Source organism: Heteronotia binoei, chromosome 1, assembly GCF_032191835.1.
Source record: "Heteronotia binoei isolate CCM8104 ecotype False Entrance Well chromosome 1, APGP_CSIRO_Hbin_v1, whole genome shotgun sequence".
In the NCBI taxonomy this organism is placed as follows: domain Eukaryota; kingdom Metazoa; phylum Chordata; class Lepidosauria; order Squamata; family Gekkonidae; genus Heteronotia; species Heteronotia binoei.
In genome coordinates, this window is record NC_083223.1 from 153,710,536 (window position 1) to 153,737,441 (window position 26,906).

A 26,906-nucleotide genomic window follows, 5' to 3' on the forward strand; every position below is an offset into this window, starting at 1 on the left:
TTTTTGATCCACAAGAGGACCTGTCTTTTTACTCCATGACTCTCAAGCTTTCTAAGGAGCCTTTGATGAGAAACTTTATCAAAAGCTTTCTGGAAGTCAAGGTAAACAACATCTATTGGGTCTCCTTTGTCCACATGTTTGTTCACCCCCTCAAAGAAATGTAACAGGTTAGTGAGGCAAGATCTTCCCTTGCAGAACCCATGCTGAGTCTTCCTCAATAACCCGTGTGGACACACACAACTCTCATCAGCTGGAGGGGTGCTGCTGCCCTTCCCTACTTTTTCTAAAAGTCAAACATCATTTATTCTTTTTAGAATGGTAAGTAAAATGCCTTTCAGTGCAAGCATTTACAGTGCCTTTTTAGTCCCTCAAAATGATTTCTAGTAATCTATGGACTATATTCTACAGTATTAGGCAATGACAATTATTGTGTGTGGCAGATATGCACAAATCATCTAACTTGGTTCACACAATCTTAAAGTTTAGATCCAACAACAAAGATCCGTATTCTGGATGTTTCAATTTTTTCCCAATTTGCTTTTCTGTAGCTTCTAAGTTTGCTGAAGTTTCAATGGAGGTGAAAACTGCCATCAAGCTGCAGCCAATTTATGACGACCCCCGTAGGGTTTTCAAGGCAAGAGACATTCAGAGGTGGTTTGCCACTGCCTGTCTCTGTGCAGTGATCCTGGACTTCTATTTATTTATTATTTATTTATTACTTCCCATTTATATCCTGCCCTCTCCGCAAGCGGACTCAGGGCGGCTTACAACATTATAAAAACAATCAATCCAATAAAACATATAAAAGCATAATTTACATATATTATCTTTAAAACCATTCTATAGCGCTATTCTCTGGTGCCCTCCCATCCAAATACTAACTAGGGCCAACCCTACTTAGCTTCCGAGATCTGACAAAATCAGGCTAGTCTGGGTCATCCATATCAGGACTGCTGAAGTTTTGAGACCTCCAATATTAGAGGATACAGCAAATGCCAAAAACAAGACTGACACAGCTGCAGAGGACCGTATGCAGCCTGCCCAGACTCCTGACAGGGAGAAACACATTCAACCCATTTTGCAGTGGCTTCACAGGCTCTTAGATTCCAAATGGAATTCATACTGTTGTCTTGTCATCTGAAGCCCTTAGACCCTGCATATCTTAGAAACCACATCATACAAACACACAGCTTTTTGGGCCATCCTACTTACTGGAGAGGATCCGCTCTACTTAATTACAGTGTAATCCCGCTCAGACTTATTAATTACAGTGCAATCCTACTCAGACATATATCTAAAGATATATCTGAAGAAGTGCATGCACACACAAAAGCTCATACCTTGAACAAAACTCTGTAGGTCTTAAAGGTGCCACTGGACTCTATACAATGTCAGGGGTGTCAAACATTTATTTATTTATTTTATTCGATTTATATCCCGCCCTACCCCACCGAGGTGGGGGCCAAATGAGGCCCCCAAAGGGCTCCTAACAGCCCCCCAAGCAACTGGCTGTTGTCTGCATCCTTCTCCCTCTCTCTTGTTCCTTCTGCATCACAGCTTGCTCAATCACACAGGACCTACAGAGTATAACCTTTATTTCCTCCATTGGCTGAGGCTTCTCCTTTGGAGAGAAAGGGGGGAGGGAGAGTTTGCTTTGCCAGGCTCTTGCCATGGGAAAGGGCGGAATATAAATTGACCAAATAAAAATAAATAAGACTCTCTTCCTTCTATTGGCTGAGGCTCCTCCCCCTCCTGGACCCCTGGAGAAGGAAGGAAAGAGCCACAGCTTCCTTTGTCCAGTTCCTTGGATCCCATGGGAGAGATACAAAGAAAGCACCTTCAAGACCAATGAGTGCTAAATGTTTTAAGCATGCGTTAAGGATTTTTTAAAAAAATCTTTAATTGTGTTTGTGTCCCTCATAAAATTTATCTCTTTGCTACCAGGCATTACATTTTATGACACATGTGGCCTAGCCCAACAAGGTCTCATTTGTGTCAGGTCTAGCCCTCATAACGAATGAGATCGACACCCCTGCTATACATCATAGGTCACTGAACTCAATGGGCTGCAATGGATGTAATTCTACTTATCACTGCACCATCAGAGTCCACTTTTTGAAAGGGAGTGAGGTTCACCCAAAAATCAGGAATGCTCTGTCACCAGCTGCTTTTAGAAGTCTAAAGCCACCTTGTTTGGTCAAATGTTAGAGAAACAGTGAAAACTATACTGCTTGCAGCTGATGTCTTACTTTAAACTTTTTTTTTTTAAGTTTGTATTTTGACATATTTTAATTACAGAATTAGAGACACATGAAGCCTTGGGAGCCTTATGTTTGCAATAATTCTTTGGAATATAGTCCCTGCCTTTTTGCTAAAGCTCCACGTTCACAGATCAGATGCTGTGAGATTCATGATCGAAATTTCCTTGACCTTTTAACTTTTCACTTCCATATCGTTTCACCGATCAAAATCAACCTCTCCCCCGAACACAACCCTGGAAGGGAAAATACGGATACCTTTGTTCCCTGCCATTTTCTTGTCAGGACTAACCCTCCTCCCATTGTCATGGCCCAACCCAAACTTAATCAGAGCCCAAGCAACAGCTATATGCCTTAAAAATACTGTCCATGTGATAAGCCCATCAATTAACCTTTAATCTCTACTGCAATAATGCTAGCTTTTCCTTTTCTCCATACCAATCAATCACACACCTAAAGATGTGAAGGCCTAGAAAAAGCAGCCAGAAAAAAAAATTCAGGAAAAATTCAAGGCTCCTTTATTCTCTCCCCACCAGCCTTCCTGCCCCCCAACCTCCCAAGGAAATCCTGAGGAGCAGCAGAAATGCTCCAGCTGAGTATTTGCTCATTTGGAAACTGGGAGGAGGGGGACTAATGCTTTTTGAAGCAAGGTTTTATAAAAACTCAAAATGTATAATATGAAGTTTTTAATGCAAAAACATGTCAATGGAAGAACTCGCAGATGTGGACCTCTGCCCAGTTACTTTCCCTTCAGAAGTCCCTTCCAACCTCAGAGAAGTTTTTTTTTATTTTACCAGATGTATACCCTGCATTTCTGTCCTCATAAGGGCCACCAAAGCAGCTAAAAATTTAGAAATACACACAGTAAAACCATATTAAAAGCCATTAGAACCTACAAAGGGCACAACAATTAAAACCAAAGCTAAAATACACACAAAATAATTCAAACAATAATCAAAACATCAGGCAGGAAGGAGAGATCATATAGGGAATGATAAACAAAAAAAGTCTTCACCCGCTAGTAGAAGGCGGCAACAAATAGAACCAGAAGAGTCTTCCCTGGGGGCAGAGTTCAAGAGTTTTGGCGCCACTACTGAGAAAGCCCTCTCATGGGTTGCCACCTACCTAATTTCAGAAAGTAGGGGGCACACAAAGTACAGCCTCCAAATATGACTGTAATGGTTAGGTGGGTTCATAAGTGAGTTTGCAGACCTTCAGGTACGTTTAGTTTATTTAATTTATGCTGGTACCAAACCACTTTTAAGATCAGCACCAACAACTTGAACGTTTTCCCAGAAATCAACTTGGGAGCCAGTGTAGATGGGCCACGTCTGGTGTGAGATAGGCCCTACAACCCTTTCCACTCAATATCCTGGCCGCAGCATCCTGCACCAATGAAAGTTTCTGAGCATTTTCAAAGGCAGCCCCCATGTAGATTGCATTACAGTAATTGATTCTAGATGTAACCAGGGCATGAACCATAGTTCTTTTCTGTGAGGAAAGGCTGCAGCTGGCTAACCAGTGAAAGATGATAAAAGGTAATCCTGGCCACAACTGCCATCTCCTTATCCAGAAGTAGGACCAGATCCAAAAGTAAACTCCATGCAGAATAGGTAACACTTTAAATCCCAAGGTGGAACTTCCACTCACTAGTAGCACTTCCGTTTTGTCAGTTTATTAGCTTGCATCCATTCCAAAACTGCCTCTAGGCACTGGTTCAGAGTTTCTAGAGCCTCCCAAGCATGGGCCAGAAGCACAAGCTAAAGCTAAGACTCATCCGCATACTGGTGACAACCCAGCCCAAGTCACCAGATGACCTCACTCAGAGTTTCATGTAGATGGTAAATAGGAATGGAGCCTTGCAGGGGTCCCACAGGCCAAAGGCCCAGGGGCTGAGCAGCAGTCCCCAGCAACACATTCTGAAACTTATCCTCCACACAGGACCCAAAATCACTGCAAAACTGTGCCTCCTAATCCCAGCCCAGAAAGATTTCACTATCAATGGTACTGAAAACCACTCAGAGGTCCAGGAGAATTTACAGAGTCACACCATCTCTGTCCAAGGGCAACCAAGTCTGTTTCAGTCTGGGCAGTGATGCTCTGTATTTTTGGTCCTTGGGGGTTCAACAGTAGAAGGGGCTTCTGGAGTTCTGGCCTCACTAGTGGACCTCCTGATGACACCTAGGTTTCAACCACTGTGTGAAACAGAGTGTTGGACTGACACAGAGCTTTGGACTGGATGAACTTGACCCAAATATCTCTGAGCAAACATGGGTTGATTACTTCTCTAACATTTTTGCTGCCCCATGTGTATCCCCTCCTATCTTAGCAAACCCCTCAGTTACTGATATGCCGGTCTGGCCTCCAGTAACTCTAGAGGAAATCAGTGAGTTATTGAAGGATTTAAAAGCGGGTAAAGCACCTGGCCCTGATGGCCTTCCCGCTGAGGTATTCACAAAGTTTGCCGATTGGTGGCTCTTGCCCCTTGCAAAATTGTTCTCTTTTATCGATCTGCATGGCTCCATCCCTGACTCTTGGCTTGACTCTATAATTATCCCAATATACAAAAAGGGGGGGTTGGAGTTACCAGAAAACTTCCGCCCCATTAGTTTATTATCTATAGTGGGCAAATTGTATGCAAAACATTTAGAACTCCGATTAACTGACTGGATGCGCCTAGGCAACATCATAGGTCCTGAACAGATTGGCTTCTCCAAAGGCAAATCTGCTATGGATCACTGCTGCACTCTGGCCTTCCTTGCTGAAAAATATATGCATACCGGGTCAAAAAAATTATATGCTGCCTTCATCGATTTGAAGGGTGCTTTTGATTCAATAGATAGAGCCCAACTATGGATCAAGCTAGGTTACCTGGGAATGGACCCTCGTTTGCTGTTTCTCTTGAGGAAACTTCATTCTAATACCTTTTGCCAAGTGAAATTTTCTTCTAGCGGTGACTTGACTAGTAAAATCCCAGTGTTAAAGGGGGTAAAACAAGGTTGTGTGCTGGCCCCACATCTTTTTAATTTATTTTTAACTGACCTGGCACAATTTTTGACCCCTATCAATGGTCATCCGCCTAAACTTGCAGGCCGAGCGGTCCCCTTATTACTTTATGCCGATGACACTACCATCCTCTCTTGTACAAGAGTGGGCCTGCAAAGGTATTTGAACGCCTTTTATGACTACTGTAATTGTAATTCACTTACTATCAATTATACCAAATCTAAAGTAGTTGTCTTTTCAAATTGCTGGGGCCCACAGAGATGGTTTATTGGCAATTCAACAATCGAGCAAACAAAAAATTTTAAATACTTGGGGATCACTTTTAACCACAAGTTAAGCTGGGTTTCACATCGTAACAACACCATCAACTTGGCTAAGTGTTCAGCTGCTCAAATTAAGCAGTTTTTCTTTGCAAGGGGCAACCAATTAGTTCCAGCAGCTATTAAAGTATTCAAAGCCAAAACGCTTGCCCAAATCCTCTATGGTATCCCTATATGGATCTCAGCTTTTACCAGGAAAGTGGAGGGCATTCAAGCCTCATTCTTTAGACAAATTCTTGGTTTGCCAAAATGTGTGTCCTACTTTGCTCTCTGCTCTGAAGTGGGTCAGTCTTTGGTGGAGACAAAAGCCTGGATTGCAGTGTTTAAATTCTGGCTCAAAATTCATTTTAGAACAGATCCCAACAGCCTTCTTGATTGTATGAAAAGAGACCCATATATTTCGTCCTGGACAGCAGTGCTTCTGTCTAAACTCAATCAATTGGGGTTAGAGGTAGATGATTTTTCTACCTCTGAAGAGTCATATATCTTCAGATGTATTAAACTGAGACTGTGGGAATTGGAGGAAACGAAATTACGGCCAACTCTCCCTTATACTTGCTCTCCAGCTTCCTTAGGTCTTTATGCTTTTTGTGGCAAAATGCCCAATTATCTATCAGACCTAACCACTCCAAGTCATCGCAGGGCATTTATGTTGGCCAGACTAAATGCGTTTCCCTCCAAAGTTTTACAAGGGAGATATCAGCGAGTCCCTTTAGCCGACAGACTTTGCTCCTGTGGAGCGAATACCCCTGACTCAATCCAGCATATATTGCTTGATTGTTCTTTTTACCATAACCTCCGTAAAGATTTATTTGGCAAGCTTTCTTTTTCTCCAGATTTGTCTATTCTGCCACCCTGTTATTATTTATTGAGTGATACTGAGGGGGTGGTTAGTGAGGCTGTGGCAAAATTTCTGGCTGACATCCTTAAATTTAATTCTGACCATGTTTGAATGTATCTGTAAGCTCGGTTTTATTTTGATTTTATCTCCAATGTTTAAATTTTTATATTCTGTGTATTTTTATCTGAATCTATTATGCCATTAAAGGTTTGGTATGATGACTGGATGAACTTTTGTCCTGATCCAGCATGGACTCTCTTATGTTCTTATGTAGTGGTCATATAAACTCCAAGCTAGGCCTCTAACATCTAAGGATACAGTCCTCATCCCCAGACTGAATAAACTAAAAAATATCCCACCCTGGCACCATCTGAACCTGTCACTGCTAAGGCAGTGTCCAAGACAAGAGACACAAGAGTTTTTATCTGCTGAGTGAAACAGACACAATGGGCCATTGAGCAGTCCACCTCTTCCTGCAGGCCAGATCCAAACAAGCCCTGACCGCCTAGAACATCTCCATGGGCCTACTGTGCAGACACAATGGTGGCAGAAATGTATTGCTTCTTTGCTGCCATGACTGCCAAAGAGAACACTTTAAAATGAGTTTTTGCCCATATCTTACTAGACTTGTTCCGAGTCTTCCTCCACTGTAACCTCACTTGCCAAGTCTTCCTCCACAAGGCAACCTCACTTGCCTTTTAATTGACTGCAGCCCCTGCGTAAATCAAGGGGATACCTGGGCTCTAATACTTGAGAGAGGGTGTCTAGGAGTGTATTAATTGTCTGGGTTATTTTCTCAATGTAGAGGTCAATCATGCATCAGCAGAAGAACCAACCATATCAACACAAAAATGCTTTAGAGGAAACAATTCAAATCCATCTCAGACCAAGAGCAGATTGCTTTAATAGATTTCTTCACCCCTGCAAAGTCTCAATATCCCTGTAAATATAAACTCAAGCAAATAGTGACAAAGGGATCAGCATCAATTCTTCTACCCACAGATCACATCCTTCCTGTCCAGAACAAAATACCAGATGAAGAGTGTGAACTGCACAAAGTGTAGGACCAGTTACTACTTGAGATAGGCCATTACCTGGAAGCCATGAAACCCTGAGCTGCTACTGAGAAAACAGTCTCAGCTTGAATGTTGAAATCCCTCAGGACAACTAGCCTAGGGGTCCTCAACACAATCTCAAGACCCCTTCTGTCAGCTTAGGCAGAGAGACTGTTACACAGTGAGGTGGGTGGGACACCAATAAAACCCCCAAAATTGCCAAAGCTGTAAAAACCACTACTGAAGAATGGATTTGCAGCAGCAATAAGGAGGAGAGGGCAAAACCAGTTTATTGAGGAAGAGGGGCCAATTTCACGAACTTCCCCTTTCTCAGCACAGTCCTCTGAACCAAGAAGCTATTAGTCTACCCAGGTCCTTGAATCTTGGGAATCAACTGTACAGAATTGGAAGGAACTGCTGGGGAGAGAGGAACATTTATTTTATGTTTATTTACTATATTTATAGTCCACCTTTCCACTGAGACTCAAAGCAGGCTTTGTTGTTGTTCAGTTGCACAGTTGAGCGACCCCTTTGCTCTTTGCGACCCCATGGACAAAGTTATGCCAGGCCCTCCTGTCTTCCACCATTCTCCGAAGTCTGCTCAAATTCGTGTTTGTTACATCAGTAACACTGTCCAGCCATCTCATCTTTTGCCGTCCCCTTCTTCTTTTGCCTTCTGTCTTTCCCAGCATCAGGATCTTCTCCAGTGAGTGCTCCCTTTTTATTTGGTGGCCAAAGTATTTCAGCTTCAGCTTCAGCATCTGACCTTCCAGGGAACAGTCAGGATTGATTTCCCTTAGGACTGACTGATTTGATCTTCTTGCAGTCCAAGGGACCCTCAAGATTCTTCTCCAGCACCACATCTCAAAAGCATCTATTCTTCTGTGCTCGGCCTTCCTTATGGTCCAGCTCTCACAGCCATACATTACTACTGGGAATACCACCACTTTGACTATATGAACTTTTGTTGGAAGGCTGATGTCTCTACTTTTTATTATACTGCCCAAGTTCGCCATAGCTGTCCTCCCAAGGAGCAAACGTCTTTTAATTTCATGGCTACAGTCACCGTCTGCAGTGATCTTGAATCCCAAAAATGTGAAGTCAGTCACTACTTCCGTGTCTTCCCCTTCTATTTGCCAAGGTGTGATGGGGCCGGATGCCATGATCTTATGTTGAGTTATGTTGTTTTTTTTATGTTGAATTTCAAGCCTACTTTTGTGCTCTCCTCTTTCACCCTCAACAAGAAGTTCTTTAGGTCATCCTCTCTTTCTGCCATTAGAGTGGTATTGTCTGTGTATCTGAGGTTGTTGATGTTTTTCCCGGCAATCTTAATTCCGGTTTGTGCTTCATCCAGGCCAGCATTCCGCATGATGTACTCTGCATATAAATTAAATAAGCAGGGTGACAATATACATCCTTGTCGAACTCCTTTTCCTATTCTAAACCAATCAGTTGTTCCATATCCCGTTCTGACAGTTGCTTCTTGACCCTTATACAGGTTTCTAAGGAGATATGTGAGGAGGTCTGGTACTCCCATCTCTTTAAGGACTTGCCACAGTTTGTGATCCACACAATCAAAGGCTTTAGTGTAGTCAATGAAACAGAAATAGACATTTTTCTGATTCTCCCGTGCTTTCTCCATAATCCATCGAATGTTGGCAATTTGATCTCTAGTTTCTCTACCTCTCCGAACCCAGCATGAACTTCTGGTAGTTCCCGATCTACATACTGCCGAAGGCTAGCTTGTAGGATCTTAACATGACCTTGCTGGCATGTGAAATAAATGCAATGGTGCAATACCCTTCTTTGGGATTGGAATCTAAACTGACCTTTTCCAATCCTGTGGCCACTGCTGGGTTTTTCAAATTTGTTGACATAATGTGTGCATCACTTTAACAGCATCATCTTTTAGGACTGGGATACCGTAATCTCCGCTCACTTTGTTGTTAGTAATGCTTTCTAAGGCCCATTTGACTTCACACTCCAGGATGTCTGGCTCATGGTCAGCGATTTCACCATCATGGTTGTCAAGGACATGTGTAGAGTCACCTTTTATGTTGTTGGAAGAGGGTGTTTGCTATGACCAGCTTGTTCTCTTGACAAAACTCTATTAGACTTTGCCCGGCTTCATTTTGTTCTCCAAGGTCAAACTTGTCAGTTGTTCTGCTTACCTTTTGACTTCCTACTTTGAAATTTCCTTGACCTTTTAACTTTTCACTTCCATATCGTTTCACCGATCAAAATCAACCTCTCCCCCGAACACAACCCTGGAAGGCATTCCAGTCCCCTATGATGAGGAGGACATCTTTTTTGATGTTAATTCTAGAAGGTGTTGTAGATCTTCATAGAACTGGTCCAGTTCAGCCTCTTCTGCATCAGTGGTTGGGGCATAAACTTGGATTACTGTGATATTGAATGGTTTGCCTTGGACACAGTACAAATCAATACAACTAATACGATGAAACATCTGCTAAGGCCCTGGCCTAGATAGCTCAGGCAAACCTAATCTCATCAGATCTCAGAAGCTAAGCAGTGTTGACTCTGGCAAGTACTTGGAAGGGAGACCTCCTTGGAATATCAGAAGTTGGGAGGGCAGGGGCAGGCTTTATTTAGTCACCTCTCTGAATATCCTCCATGCCCCCAAGTAGAGGTCAGTCACCAGAGGTTGCCATGACTTCCAGGTGCAAACACGCATGCATATACAAGAGAAAGAAAGAAAGAAAAAAAGAAAGAAAGAAAGAAAGAAAGAAAGAAAGAAAGAAAGAAAGAAAGAAAAGAAAGAAAGAAAGAAAGAAAGAAAGAAAGAAAGAAAGAAAGAAAGAAAGAAAGAAAGAAAGAAAGAGAGAGAAAGGAAGAAAGAGAGAAAGGAAGAAAGAAAGAGAGAAAGGAAGAAAGAAAGAGAGAAAGGAGAGAAAGAAAGAGAGAAAGAGAGAAAGAAAGAGAGAAAGAAAGAAAGAAAGAAAGAAAGAAAGAAAGAAAGAAAGAAAGAAAGAAAGAAAGAGAGAGAGAGAGAGGAAGGAAGGAAGGAAGGAAGGAAGGAAGGAAGGAAGGAAGGAAGGAAGGAAGGAAGGAAGGAAGGAAGGAAGGAAGGAAGGAAGGAAGGAAGGGAGAAAGAGAGAAAGGAAGAAAGGTATTAGGATTACTAAAATAAACCTGAATAATCTTAATCAGACATAACACCGAGTGCTGGTATTATAAAACAATTGCATTGTATCAGTAGAAAAGCATTTGCATTTCTAAGGCTGTTGGATCACTGCATCCAATACACTGATTTCTGTATACACTGCACACATTTTCAATATTTTTAGTGTTTAATTGTGGGAAATGTTAATCACATTTAATTTGCAGTAGTGTGTGTGAAAATTCAGTACTGAAGAACTCAATGTTTTTAATATTATAAAGTTTACTTTGGTACTGTTGTGATCATATGAGACTGATTCTGTTAAAAAACACACACTTCATTTTCAGCTTCTCATTTATCCTAATTTACCCCAAGATGGAAAAGCCTAAAACACATCTGCTAAGGTATCATATGCTCTCTCACACTCTGCAGTGCTGGACATAATTTTGTTGGTAGAATACTTATGCATTTACATTTTTAAACAAGTAGGCTATAAATGAAATAAGCAAAATTTCATATGCTTCCCAGAAAAATGGCTGGCTGTTATTAGAAGGCCAGTGGACTGCCTGGACTCTCACCTGCAAAGTTGCTTTTAGGCTCCTAAGCATTTTTGAACTCCAGAGCCAAATGGATAGTACTCCAAAAAAATTCAATACATGATCAGCTCCGAGAATCAGCAAATAGAAGGAAAAACAAAGGTAATGCAACAAGCACAAAACAATGAACACAAATTGGGGGAGGGGGGTGATATCCTCCACGAACAGATAAACAAAACTACTGGGACCAATCAGCAACTTGCATATCCCACATGCCCACAGGCAAAATCTGGCAACTTTGTAAATTATTTCCTGGAATATGTCCTACGATGGCGGCTGGCAACTAGCTGTGGATAGTAATCATGAGGTTATCCGATTTATGACAAGGTTATGAAGTTGCCAGTTTTTAAATGTTTCACTTTTAACAAAGACAGATAATCAGTTATATGGTGCAGAAAACAGAATAAGATGTATTATGCTAACTCTTCCTGTATATATTAGTATGCAAGACAGAACAAATAAACATTCATTGTGCTTGAAGCAGGCAATATATATGGGGCATAGGAATTTATGCAAGCAAGGCAAAGTAATGACTGATAGAGACTGATGTAGCTGGAATGCTGAACTCAGAAGTGAGGAACCAAAGCTTCTCATTCCCACTTGGCCATGAAACTCCCTACCAGGCCTTAGGCAAGCGATTCTCTGCCTCCCAGCTGACCCTACACATGAGGAGATAAAAAGACCACCACATATACTCTCCCTTCCTGGTCCTTTGGTAGGAGAACAGTATACAAACGATACGAGCAACAACACAGGCTAGAGACATACCAAGAGTGGCTGACAGGAGAAAAAAGACTCGTGTTCAAATCTCTGTTAAGCTATGCAGCTCACTAGATGACACTGGGTTACTGCAAGGGTAAAATAGTGAATAATATACAATGTCTTCCTGGAAGAACAGCAGGGTAAAAATGAAAGCAAGAGACAGACTGAGATTAAAAGCGTCACCAGTATTCAATGCATAATGGAACAGTTTACTACCTTGTAAAAAGAGCCACTAAGTCATTTCATCCCAGTGATTTTAAAATTGTTACCATCACAATGACCACAGCCAAAGAGATCACTAATGTTTATAGATTCTTCTGGTTTTTGTACCTCAGATTTTCCCAAAGCAAGCAAGCTGCAGTAATTTCATTAATATCCTCCCTTAACATACAATGGCAAAAAAGAGGGAGGAGAGAGGAAGTTCTCAAACTCTGAGTCTCTCCCCACCCCACATAGGGCTGTGCATGCGCATCCCTTCATGATACAGCAAGAAGATATTTAAGGAATATCAATGGTACACAAACTCTAAACCTTAAATCTGCTGAAGCACAGCAATGAATCCAATTCTCCCATAATCACTTTGGAAGCTCAAAGACAACCAAGCAGGTTCAGACTCCTTTTGATATCAATGAATCAATTATGGGGAGGGACAAGAGGGGATTTAGATCACTGTACCACCTTCCTCCCTCTCCACCACAGGATCACTTCAGATTAGGGAGGTTCTCTACATTGCTGAAGTATTCACAGGCAAGGGGGCTAGAACTAGGCTTGAACTCAATCCCTCATCCTCCTCTGCAATTAGTTTAAAAAGCAATTCCCCTCTCCCCTGACATTCTTGACATGTCCCCATGCAAATTTTAAAATAGTCAGGTTGGTTCTAGTAAAATCACTGAGAATGTGCTGGGGGGGGGGAGAATAAACTATTATAAACTATTTAAACAAGATGTTTCATATTATCTTTGCAAAAAAAAATGCCTACCACATACTTCAGATATGTTTTTTCTACCAAACCATGTTAGAAAATACAAGAAATTTAGTACTACCAGCAGCCTTCACTCTACCATTCAGTCTTCCAAAGTCTTAAGAACAGTTAAGAGTTGGTGGACCCAAGGTGATAATACTGCTCATTAAGATGACAACCTGCCATTAATCCATCTAAGTATCTTTCATCCCAGCATGTCAAAGTAGTTCCCAGCATACAAGTTTGCTTCGTTCTTCATGTATGCCCTCATGAAGTACTAAGCATTTTACTTTGCTTTTTTCCCCTTCTCTGCTTTTTTTTTTCAGGGAAAGAAAAGCAAGACAAACAATGAAATAACAAAGTAAAGAATAAGAAAGTGACACAGAATCTTTTGTTTTCCTTCAAAAAATAAGCAAAGTTGAGACACACCCCAAGTTACCTCATAATTCTAATGAATTTTATTAACACTGCCTTTTAGTAAAACCAGCATTAAGACATATCAGCCCCTCTCAAATGACTTCACTGTTGACATATTCTCTCAAAATTCCAAATGTGCCCAATGCATATATTTCAATTATTTATTTTATTTATTTATTTCTCAGATGTATATCCCGCCCTCCCCGCCAAAGCAGGCTCAGGGCGGCTCACAACAGTCAAACTAAAACAATAAAACAGTAAATAAAGTTTTAACAATTAATACCAATTAGATAATTTGAAAACAATTTAAAACAATTTTGGTGCTAGTGTTGATTTCCTTAAGTTCAGCAATGTTGGGCATCTACTTATACTATAATTCAGCTAAAGGCAAGTCGAAACAGGATGGTTTTACAGGCCTTGTGGAACTGAGCAAAGTCCCACAAGGCCCTTTCTCTGGTAGCCTTCAGTCTCGCCTCCCTCGGCCCGGGAATTGACAATAAGTTCTGCGTTCCAGATCTGAGTACCCTCTGGGAAACATGTGGGGAGAGACGGTCCCTAAGGTAGACAGATCCTCAGCCATATAGGGCTTTAAAAGTAATAACCAGCACCTTGTAGCGAATCCGGAATACTACTGGCAGCCAGTGCAGTTCCCGCAGCCTTGGCTGTATGTGCTCCTGTATAGAGAGACCCAATAACAGCCTGGCTGCCGCATTCTGCACCAACTGCAGTTTCTGAACACGAGACAAGGGCAGCCCCATGTAGAGGGCATTGCAGTAGTCTAGTCTTGAGGTGACCATTGCACGGATCACAGTTGCCAGGTCACTGCGCTCAAGGAAGGGCTGCCTAAGGTGAAAGAAGGCGGATTTTGCAGTGGCTGCTGTCTGGGTCTCCACTGCCAATGTGGACTCCAGCAGCACCCCCAAGCTTCTGACTTTGGGTGCCGATATCAGTGGCGCCCCATCAAAAGCTGGTAGAGACATTTCCCTTCCCAGACCGCCACAACTCAGGCAAAGGACCTCTATCACTCAATGCACAGCAGCCAAGAAGGTCTGAGCGCCTGCTCCGGCTGCAACACCACTGAGGATGTTCTTCGCAGCTGAGAACGAAACGTCTGGAAGGAAAACTTTCTCCAGTAGAACACGGCACTTGATCCCGAAAGATTCTACCAACCCTAATGATGTTACCAGCCGTGAAAACCTGAAATCTTTGATGACCTCTATCTTTGTCAGATTCAGCTTCAGATGACTCAGCCTAAGCCACCCTGCCACGGCTTGCAACGCCAGGACTAAATTTTCTGGAGCAGAGGCCGGCCGTCCATCCATCAGTAGACAGAACTGGGTGTCATCAGCATACTGATGGCAACCCAGCCCATATCTCTGGACAATCTGCGCAAGGGGGCACATATAGATATTAAACAACATTGGGGAGAGCACCGCCCCCTGAGGCACCCCACAATTAAGCAGATATCTCTGGGACAATTGTCCCCCGATCACCACCCTTTGTCCCCAACTGAAGAGAAAAGAGGAGAGCCATTGCAAGGTCAACCCCTGAATCCCTGCGTCGGCAAGGTGGCGGACCAGCAACTGATGGTCGACCGTGTCGAACACTGCCGACAGGTCCAACAGCATCAGCACTGTCAAACTACTGTGATGTAAGAACTAACCTTTCATCTTTTCCTCAGATTCAGCTACATGCTAGCAACACCTGAGCTATGTTACCTTCAACAGATTATTTTTCCCCTGGATACAATGGTGGGAGGTGAGGGGAAATGTTATCAATTGCTCATAACCCAAAATCTGGCTTTACCATTTTTTAAAAAACAATTATGGGATCCACAAAGTAGCATTTACTGCTATCCGTGACTAACTTTGCTTTTACAGACATTAGGGAAGACAGCTGAAATGCTTTTTGCAAGTCCATTATTCTTCACTGATACAAATCCAAACTTGAGTTAAGATCCTCATCAATAAAGAAATGGTAACAAATGTGTCAACTATGCCAGTTAATTCTTTAGCTGTACTGCTCAGGCCTACATTTAGCAACCTTCTTTAAAAAGCTCCTACACACGAAAAACCTGGCACTGATAGACAATGGGTCTGCCATATCAAATTATGCTATGAAGCTGCCAATTCTTGTCTGCTCTTTCTAGCTAGGGTACATTGACTTGTAGCCTGTTCTACCAAAAAAACAAGAACACTCTCCAAGCCTGAGACCAAGAAATTTCCTTAAGTGAAACAAGCTATATTACTACAGTTAACACACATTTTGACAGAAAAGTAGTTTGAATAAAACATAAAAAGACTACTGTATAAGGCCAACAACCTCCACATATATATTTCCATCATCATCCATTCACTACCACTTTATCTTCTGTTACAGGTGTTCTAGACAAATTTGGGGAAGAGCGTTGTACTACTCTACAATCTGAAGGGCATGGAACCCCCTGAGCAAAGCAATGTATGTTCATTGCCACCAGAGAGGGGCAGGGATTGCTATCAGTTCATAACAGAATGCAGTGCCGAAAGAAGTCATGCTCATTCAAGTAGCGAAGCTTGGGCTGACCCTTCTCAGCTAATTTCTTACTGGAGAGAGCAGCACTGTTGAAAACTAACACAAGAATCAAGACTGTACTTCAGAGGAAGCCTGTACTTCAGATGAAGTAGTTTAGTCTTCTGCACAGGGGTCCCAAGTAGCTAGGACCATCATTAAATAATCTTGGCCCAGATTAATTCATTAAAAACAGCAAACAACCCTGGAGATCTAACACTAAGGTATTGCTTCCATATGAGACATAGGGATGCAGATATACTTCCATGGCAGAAGGTGAATTATCCATGGATATTTCTGACATGAATCTAGAACAAAATTTTGTTTCAATTAATATCATCTTTAAATAAATCTACTACTTAAAACAACCACTCTCACATCTCACAGCAGGTTAGTTACTGCATTTTTATAATTATCATTCAGTTGTCACCTAGATAGATCAGAAGAAAGCCAGATGCTTCACTAATGGGACTATTTTCTTGACAATGTGAATGCCTCAATAAACTAAAGTTGCATTAAAAGACATGGAGAAAATACTTATTTATATCCTCTTTTCCTTTCCAATGGGGACACAAAGCAGCTTACAACACCATCGTATTTTTTTTATCCTCACAACCGCACTGTGAGGTAGGTTAGACTGACAGAGTGACTAGCCCAAGGTCACTGAGCTTCCCAGCAGAGCAAGAATTTGAACCTTGGTCTCGCAGGTCCTTGTCTGAGACTGTAATTATACCACTATACAAGCACAACAGTATAGTACTTCAGTAATTAAGCCCTAAATTATGTAACTTGATAAAGATATTACGAAAGGCCAGCATGAGTTTCTCAAGAACAAGTCATGTCAAACTAACCCGATCTCCTATTTTTTGAGAAAGCTACTACCAGGGCTGGCCTGAAATCGTGTGGCGCCCCAGGCAGACTTACTGCCCGCACGCCCCCAGGCTGACCCCGTTTTTTTCTGCGGCACCGTGCTCCACCACCACCCCACTCTGCCCCCCCCCGGTGCACTCAGATGCTGGCCTCGTGCTCACAGGCTTCACCCAGCATCAAAAGAGACCCCTTTGTTAATATCAAGCAGGAAAAGGCTTCGCCCCCCCCCTCCCTTCCTGTTCCAGAAGGGAGGGGTGAGAGCGAAGCCTTTTAGTGCTTGATATTAACAGAAGGGTCTCTTTCGATGCTGGGTGAAGCCGGTAAGCATGAGGCTGCCATCGCTACTCTGAGCACTGGGGGGGGGGGGTGAACTGGAAGGGGGAGAAGGGAGGGAAGGGAGGGAGGAAGGGAGGGGGAGCAAAGTCTTTTCCTGCTTGTTATTAACAGAAGGTTCTCTTGCTATGCCGGGCAAAGCCGGTAAGCATGAGGCTGGTGCCTGAGCATGCCAGGGTGGTGGTGAGGTGGCCTGCCTGTGCTGGGGTGGGGGGAGGTGGCGGCAGGTGGGCAGGCAGGCCCACCACCTCCCCCCACCCCAGCACAGGCAGGCCACCTCGCCACCACCCTGGCACGCTCAGGCACCAGCCTCATGCTTACCGGCTTTGCCCTGGGCAATTAGGCATTTGTCTTGGGTGCAGGGGGGAGCCTAATTTGGTGCCCCCCTGGCCCAGCACCCCAGGAAAATGCTTAATTTGCTTAGTGGGTGAGCCAGCCCTGGCTACTACCTTCCTAGATCAGGAGAATGCTGGAGACATAATTTATCTTGATTTCAGTAAGGCTTTTGATAAGGTTCCACATAATATTCTTGTTGACAAGTTGGCAAAAAAAGGTTTGGATCCTGTTATTGTTAGGTGGATCTGTAACTGGTTGACAGATTGCACTCAAAGAATGCTTGTGAACGGTTCATCATCTTGGAGAGGAGCGACGTGGAGTGCCTCAAGGATCTGTCCTGAGACCTATTTTGTTTAATATCTTTATAAATTATTTGGATGAAGGAATAGAGGGAATGCTTATTAAATTTTCAGATTACATTAAATTGGGGGGAGGGATAGCAAATATGGTAGAAAACAAAGTCAGAATACAGGAGGATTTTGATAGCCTGGAAAACTGGGCTAAAACAAATAAAATGAATTTTAACAGGGATAAATGTAAAGTTCTGCATTTAAGTAGGAAAAATCCAATGCATAATTATAGGATGGGGGAGACTTGTCTCGATGATAGTATGTGTAAAAAGGATCTAGGGATCATGGTGCACCATACACTGAACATGAGTCAGCAGTGTGCTAAAAACACAAATGTGATTTTGAGCTGTTATCAACAGAAGTATAGTGTCCAGATCACATGAAGTGATGGTATCACTTTGCTCTGCTCTGGTTAGACCTCACCTAGAGTATTGTGTTCAGTTTTGGGCACCACAATTTAAGAAGGATATAGACAAGCTGGAACATGTCCAGAGGAGGGCTACAAAGATGGTGAGGTGTCTGGAGACCAAGTCCTGAGTAAAGGTTAAAGAAGCTGGGTATGTATAGCCTGGATAGGAGACGACTGAAAAGTGATATGATAACCATCTGTCATATAGAGGATGGTGCCGAGTTGTTTTCTGTTGCCTAAAAAAATCAGACCAGAACCAACAGGTTAAAATTAAATCAAAAGAGTTTTCAGCTAAACATTAGGAAGAACTTCCTGACAGAGCGGTTTCTCATTGAAACAGGCTTCCTCAGGAGGTGGTGGGCTCTCCCTCTTTGGAGGTTTTTAAACAGAGGCTAGATGGCTGTCTGACAGCAATGTTGATTCTGTAAACTTAGGCAGATCATAAGAGGGAGGGCAGGGGAGGTACTTGTGAATTTCCTGCATTGTGCAGGGGGTTGGACTAGATGACCCTGGAGGTCCTTTCCAACTCTATGATTCTATATCTCTTGATAGGAGTTAAATATAATTATCAATATTTATAGTTTCTGTTAAAAATCATACAACAGCATGTAGTCACTGGCTACACAATAAGTTTCTTGCCACATGCTAACTCAATTAATCCTGTCCTGGAACTTACTCTACTCCAACCCAGACTACAATAGCAGTTTCACGCACAGCTATGCAGACTAACCTACCATTATACAGTTAAGAGTTATCAACTAAATCAAAATGGACTGGTTTACCAGCAGCTTAATTTCCATCACCACACAAAAAGCACTGTGGCAAGCAGCCAGGAAGCATGAGAAGTAAACTGCTAGCACTAACTGGAATGAGTTTTATGCAGTTTTAGAGACAGGAAGGATGAAACTTGGAACTACTTTAAACACATCTTATATACTGACATAACTGAGTACTATTTTTTACTTGCAAACACCCTTATAAAGCCATAAGTAATTTCACATGTACAATTTACCATCAGGCTATTTAACATGTATTTAAAATCAGCTTGATGAAAGAATAGTTACTTCATATGAAAGCACATACATTTTGGATGAAACTTCAAGCCATACTGCTGATCCTTTAAACCAGAATGCTGCTTTTATAAAGAATGGTATCTATGCCTAAATGGTTTTCCATTGGAAAGTTTCTTGGGAGTACAGAAAGAAGTCACATCATTTCACTGTGGTACAACTAGTTACCAATTCTGTAATCAACCATCTCAATCATAATTTTTATAATCATAGTCTCAATCATAATCAAAATTTTCTACTGCAGTCTTGTATATATGGGATCAAAACTTTTAAAGAGACCTGTAATGAAAGTACACGAAATATCTGATTTGCAGATCTTTCCCAAAGATGGTCCATCCCATTTCAGACTGGGATCATACTTTCCCAGAAAGTTTCAAAAGATTCTAATTTCTAAAAAGCAAGGAGAAGGAAAATCCATACACCTTCCCAACCCCATTGTGAAGCCCTTCCTATCCACATTCCCTTCCCCCAGAGTCCATCTTCCAACTGGAGTGACAGAGAGGAGCAAAAGGAGATGCAACTGGAAAAACACAAGGCAAATGGAGGATACTACACTTGATCTTAGCCAAAAGGCCAAGAAGCAGGAGGCAAATACTAACAGAACAGACAAAAATTCAATTGTACACTTAAAATTCTATTACTGATTCTTTACTTTAGTACATGTAGAAATGTAAGGTATAAAAGGGTTGTCTCTTGAATCACAACATTTTATTTTAAATTGTGGGTGGGGGAAACTTAAAATAACTACAGCTTTACATGTTACCACAAAACTGCAAGGATTGTCACATTCAATGATCCACTGTTCATATACTTGGCGAGCATCCATATATGACAGCCATATAAGTGACTTGCATGCTACAAAGATGAGACCTTAATATTCTTCAGTTGATTTTTACACACACAGATTCCAATTTGCCTATTTAAATATTTTTAGCATCATTTTGGTTTGAGAAGCAGCTTCCATTTTATAGGAAACTCAGCAAGAGCACATTCTAATACCTCACTGTATTAGCATGTATGCCCTTCAAAAAGCAAAATACCCCAATAGATTATTAAAACAGTATTTCAAAGAGTCCATAAGATGTTTCGGGGAAAACATGGTTTAAAGTTGAGTGGCAGCAATTCATCAAAACAGAACAATTGCAAAAAATGTTTCAAAGTATGCAATACCATCCTAAACAAAAGTTTGTAATACCCTCCTTGTAACAAATCAGTTATTCTTAGCAAAAACTTTTCCATATTTGGCTCCCATTTCCTTCCCTCTTCAGGCACTGCATTTTTCCATCAAATAAGCTGTCTTATATCAGCTCTGACCATTGGTCCATACTGCCCAGTATTATCTATTCTAATTGGTAACACCTCCTCAGAACCTGAAACAGAGGTATTTCCCAGCCTTGTGGCCCAAAATCCTTTAAAATGGCTATGCTCAAATTTAGCATGGGACCTCATTGGTTGCTTGAAAAGTATGTTCACTGAGCTGCAGGCCCTCTTTTGGATTCTTTTATTCCCACGTTGCATCTTGCTGAACACAGTAACCTTCCCCAAACTTCTGCAGAGTCGTTTAAGATTACAAATTTGAGACACCATAGCATCTAAGTCAAGCTAAAAACCACACAACTTTTTTTAAAAGGAACTATAGAACAGTTCTCCCATTAAGCAATTTTATTTGAACCACAGTGACCATATAAAGGTCTTAAAAAGAGTAAGTTTGTCACTTTCAAGGAAAAGAAGCTGTTTTCAGAGGCTGAGGCACAGATGCTCTACATGTTCAGTGTTCTGTCTGTAGCATTTACCCAATACTTCAGACACAGCCAAACATTCTCCATAATTCTCAAGCTTGTACTTCATGTGAAACTGATACATTATAAAAGGCAGTGAGGTTACACAGTATGACATACTTCTGTCCCAAAGGCCACAGTCTAAAGAAAGGAATGGCATCAAGAACATAGAAGTTGAGCCACCTTTTATCAGAGAACAAAAGCTTAAGAGCTCATACAGAATCCTGTTTCTCAAGGGTCTACTAATCTAGTCTCCAAAACATGCAAAATGTAGTTATTTAGGACCACACAACACTGGAACAAATCAATGGCATATTGATAGCTGCTAGAAGCCTTTTGAAAGATACTTTCCATCTTAAAATTTTTATCAAAAAACTCACAAAACAAAAGTTAGTTCTCCTGCCCTGGCTATGGAACTTTATAAATATTCCAACCTTCAGTACAGTGATGTTGTAGAATGATTTATCCGCATCTATCACAGAACCTTTAAGCAAGTTATACGTACTTTCTCCCATATATATATTCTATACAGTTTAAAAGTTCATAATTCTAAATATATCTTTAAAAGTAAATTGATATGTTAGTATGGCTATAAGCCAGCTTTGGCCTGGATAGCTAGCCTGATCTCATCAAATCTCAGCATATAAGCAGGGTCGCCCCTGATTAGTACTTGAATGGGAAACTACCAAGGAACACGAAAATGGTGGTTCGTTTCATTGTTCATTGGTTTGTTTCATTTCATTCTTTAAATTTTCTGAACAAATTGTGGGGTTTGTTGATTCATTTGGTTCAGGAGGGCTAGAAAGCACCAGCGCACCTCAAATGTGTCTGGCATTATGACATCACCCGGAAATGATGCTATCTGCTGGGGGCAACATTCCTGATGGGGTAGTGTCACCCCCAGGTAATGTCACCATACCAGGCGTGTCATGGCACATAGGGAGGATCCCCTGCAGATAACACAGACAAGCTGCCCAAAAAACAAGCCACTCTGCTTTGCAAGTTATACATTGTGCAAGTACCTGAATCAATTTGGAACAAACTACGAATCAACTATTTTAGGAATGAATCATTATTCATACTTCGATTCATGCCCATCCCTAGTCCAGGGTTGCTACCCATAGGCAGACAATGGCAAACTACCTCTGTTCATCTTTTGTCTGTGGAAATACTGTAAGTCAGTTGCAACTGGATGGCAAAAAAAATTGGCTGTAATGTACAATGTACACATTTAGCCTCAAAAAAGTTAAAATAGTAGACAAGAACAATAGAATCAGTGTCTAAAATGGGCAACACTGTCCGTGACTTATTATGAATTCAGTCAACTTTACACCAGAGTTTTTCTTCTACAAGTCTTCCCGCACTCCCAGTATCTCCATGTAATTTTACAATCCCACCACAGGTATTTTAGTTCCTCTTAAACCTGGTACAAATGTCTGTCTTTTAAGTGTTGTTAACTGCTAAGTTAATTATCAGCAAGGTTTACTTTTTTCACTTTGTGTAATGGTGTGAGGGGGGAAAAGTGACTGGAGTTCTGTAAAGTATCACCATATGTGACAAGGATTGCTGAACCAAAATCTTTACACAAGCATGCAAGAAATAACACTCCTCCACTTATAAACCTAGATGATACTCTCTAATCACTCTCTGACCACCCATCTCTTTCCTTCTCAAGTCTCTCACCTCACTGCTACCCCCACCCCCACTTAATCCATATGTTAAAACCAATGGACAGAATGGAGAGATCAGCAGAACAACAACAGCACAAGGATACCAGTCACAGGTAATAGGCAGAAACCAGACTAGTCAACACAGTGGCTAACAATACAGATAACATTTTCGCAGTAAGAAGAGATTAAGACTTTTGCAACTTATCTCACAATGAATGGTTCACTGCTTTTCATGTCTTGTAAACTCAACAATCCAACTGGTTAGGACATAGTTTGGTATTTAACAATGGTGTAATAGTTTGGTTTGAGAGTAATTAAGATAACAGAAAGACTAAAGGAAACTGGATAGATCACTATAGCATAATTTATAGAGCAAATACAAGTTTCATTTCAAGGCCTGGTAATGAGCATCTTACAGTAATTTCAAAAGCTATTATTTATACATACTAAACTATTCTAAGAACTAGGATTAAATGTTATGCTTCCCTGACAGAAAACAGAATCCTAAATCACAGTATAATTGTTCATTCCCCACACACACACTTGTGGGCCATCCTTCAGGATTACCATCATTGCAGATTTTTGACTCACAAATCCAATTCACCGAAATATCATGTTGAAATAAATGCCACTAGTTAGAAATTGACTTTTTGTTTGCATAATCAGTTTATGAATGTTTGAAACCATAATCTAAATAGATTATATTTGGCATAATGTGGTAGATTTCTTGTATTAGCCTAGACACAAAGATGACCATTAAACTTTTTTTTTAAAGGAAGAGCACTTAAAAAATCTCTTCTATACTCCAGCAACTGAATAAATACAACAGAAGCTGCAGCTCTGGGTGTCCCACACTCTTTGGTTTTCACATTAAACAATTCCATTTTGCTATTCTGGTATACATAGATATACCTAATTATTCTACTGAACTCAAATATTTACACATGCTACATCAACCAAATATGCACTTCAACAGCATTTCTTTTGTATGAGATTTCTCAAGGGAAAGTGCTGTCCAGTTGCAGCTGACTTATGACAACCCAATAGTGTTTTCAAAGCATGAGACATCTAGAGGTGGTTTGCCACTGCCTGCCTCTGAGTAACAACCCTGGGTCTCCTTGGTTATTACCCATCTAAATACTAACTAGGGCTCACTGTGCTTAGCTTCTGGAATCTAGCAAGATCAGGCTAGCCTAAGCCATCCGTATAATATACACTTATCATAATTTGATCAAAAAGAAAGAAACCTAGCTCTAAGAACACCTTGCTTGGTCAACAGTGTAAAAAGTAATTCCATCCAATGAACTGTTTTAGCATTCCAAGGAAATGATTAAACACAGCTCAGTGGGCATATAATGAGAAACCATGTCTGTGCTGCCCATTTTCAGCACTATCCAAATATTTTAAAAGGAACAACCTAAGGAATTAGCTCAGGAGAAAAGGAAATCACATTTGCTTAAAAACCAAACCATACATCTTTAGCCTCTAATTATAAATACACAATACAAAGATATAGTAAGACCTGAGGGGGTGGCTAGTGTTCTGAAAACAGAAGATTTGGTCTCAGGTTATGCTATATTTATCTCCTAAGTACAGAAATAAGTTTCATTATCCAACCTCATCCAAATAATAAGGTAATATGTGTAAATATTAAAAGGGGGAGAGGCGATCCCACTATTTAGGACGCTTGAGATAAGCAACGCCTACACACATGGAGAATTCAGAGAAACAGTATTTCCTAATTTCTTTAGTATCATTCCTTCCCACACTAATTTCCCCACAAGGTGCGACGTGGCTCACTCTAGTTGGTTCGGAAGCGATTCGTGCAATGACGAGTTGAAAGCTAGTTTGAAGTCCACAAAGAAACCATCTGCCTTTAAAAAAAATGCGCTTAGAGCGGGAGTCAAGCGAGCTGTCCGTCCTTCTCTAAAAGGAGCAGTGGGAAGAAACGAAAGGCACTCCTCGTTTTCCTACGGGGGATTTCCCCCCCACACCCTATCTCTAGAGAGTAAAGAACAAACAAATCTCACCTCGTGCCAATGTCAGGCTGAGGTGGAGACGGGAAAACTGCAGAGTAATGCCGCTGGACCCTTACAACAAAGTGGGGAAAGCGGCACCCACCACACGGAAAAAGAGAGCCTCGCCTGCCTTCAAGAAAAAGATGCCCAGGCAGACTGTGAACAGCCTCCACTCAGAAAGGCACCCTCCCCCCCCACCTCCCCCAAACACACACACATTTGGTGGAAGAAGCGGGCAGCAATCCCGGCCATATTTCAAAGAAGGGAAGTGAAAAGAAGAAGCAACACAGCTTAGAACTCCATTTGCAGACGCCGAGAACCACTTCCACGAGGAGAAGAGACTGGCAGAAAGAAACCGGGGGGGGGGGGCAGGGTAAGGGAGCGAGGGGAGGGCGGCTGCCTGGGGGAAGCCGCCGCGAAGGAAGCAGCTCGGGGAACAAGGTAGCAGACGCCGCGGTGGGCGAAGGCAAGGCTGAGACGCCGGCACTGAGGCTCAGCCTCCCTGACTGAGGAAGCGGAGGGAAGGAAAGGCGATCCACCTATCTCTGCCCGGCGAGAGCCGCCTCGGCGCCCGGCTCTCTTTCACCGCCCTTACCTTCCTGCCGCCTCCGGCGAGCACGGCGCTTCCCCCCGAGTACATGTAGTAGGCGATGCCCAGCACCCAGAGGAAGGCGAAGCAGAACAGCATCCGAGACCTGCGCCGCATTCTCCCGCCCGCCCAGTGCTGCAGCAGCAGCAGCACCAAGCCGCCGCCAGGCCAGCAGGAAACGGGCAGCAGGCGCCGCCACTGCCGCTGCCGCCGCGCAGGGTCAGGGGGCAGAGGGCGAGCGCCCACCTCCCGACCAATCGCCAGCAACCCAGCCCCGCGCGGGGCGGGGCCAGGTGCGTCGCCATGGTTGCAGCACGCTAAGCCTCCTGGGGTCCCTCCCATTCACACCCGACGCCTAAGCTGAAGAAGAGCGAGGGATTCCGGAGGACCGTGCGTGAACTCACAGCGGAATTCCGGCGGATAGAAAGCAGGCGGGACCTGTTGCCCGCCGCGTCCGCCCGCCGCTGCGTTACTATAAATCTTTTCGGTCCCCTCACTTGCCCTCAAGAGAGGCGGGAGAATAGTCCACGCACAAAGTCTCCCCGGACGCTCTGGTGCTGACCTGACAGCCTTCGACAAAGGAGCTTCAAAAGGACACTCCAACGAGAAACAGCTGCACTAGAACTGATGAGTGAGGAGCTTAACTTCTGACTTTTTCTCATGCTCATCATAACTGAAGTCATCTGCTTTATCACCAGTTGCAAGTGTTATAGTATTGTACTTATTTGCATATACTTTTGAGTTTTGCACAGAAATGGCATAACTAGAACTTCTAACTCTTTTTTGCAGTTTATCTCCACTCCTTGTGTGTCTGGCAAAATGGGCCAAGGAAACCTTACACTGTATCTTTTCCTCTTGCTTTTGCAGCAACACAGCTCTTCTTTTCCTCCATCTGAGTCACAGATGCCTTATGGCAGGCAGCCCTCAGGGGCTTTCAAGGCAAAAAGCATTCAGAGGTGCTTTGCCCTTACCTGCTTCTGCATAGCCACCCTGGACTTCCTTGGTGATCTCCCATCCAAATACTACCAAGGGCTGACCCTGCTTAGCTGTCAAGATCAGAGGAGATTGCCTAGCCTGGTCTTTCCAGGTCAGGGTGCAATGCAGCTATCCCATCAGAATTTCTATCCAACTAGTTTTGCGAATAAAGGGGAACAATACAGTTGAGCCAGGGGTGTTCAGATGTCTGTGGCTGGTGTAACTTTAAGCACACAAAAGGTCCCTGGGCAGCCCCATGGCGCAGAGTGGTAAAGCTGCAGTACTGCAGTCTGAGCTCTCTGCTCACAACCTGAGTTTGATTCCAGTGGAAGCTGGGTTCAGTAGCTAGCTCAAGGTCGACTCAGCCTTCTATCCTTCTGAGGTCGGTAAAATGAGTACCCAGCTTGCTGGGGGGAAAGTATAGATGACTGAGGAAGGCAATGGCAAACCATCTTGTAAAAAGTCTGCCGTGAAAACGTTGCTCACCTCAGAGTTGGAAAGGACTGGTGCTTGTACAGGGGAATACCTTTACCTTTTAATTAGGCATGGAAGCTCTCTGACTCAGATCTGTAAAACAGGAACAAATAGTGATTTCCAAGAAAAGTTTTGAAAGGATGGATAAAA

At 42.4% G+C, this 26,906-nt stretch overlaps 1 protein-coding gene across 1 annotated transcript in view; it reads right to left on the reverse strand.

Annotated features, from left to right (window-relative positions):
• Window positions 1-25,534, reverse strand: part of GALNT2 (polypeptide N-acetylgalactosaminyltransferase 2) — a 119,971-nt gene extending 94,437 nt beyond the window's left edge. The window contains exon 1 of the mRNA XM_060242799.1: window positions 25,314-25,534. Coding sequence (XP_060098782.1) covers window positions 25,314-25,424 — 111 coding nt within the window. The 5' untranslated portion in view covers window positions 25,425-25,534. The remainder of the gene's footprint in view (window positions 1-25,313) is intronic.
• Between the last annotated feature and the right edge of the window lie 1,372 nt (window positions 25,535-26,906).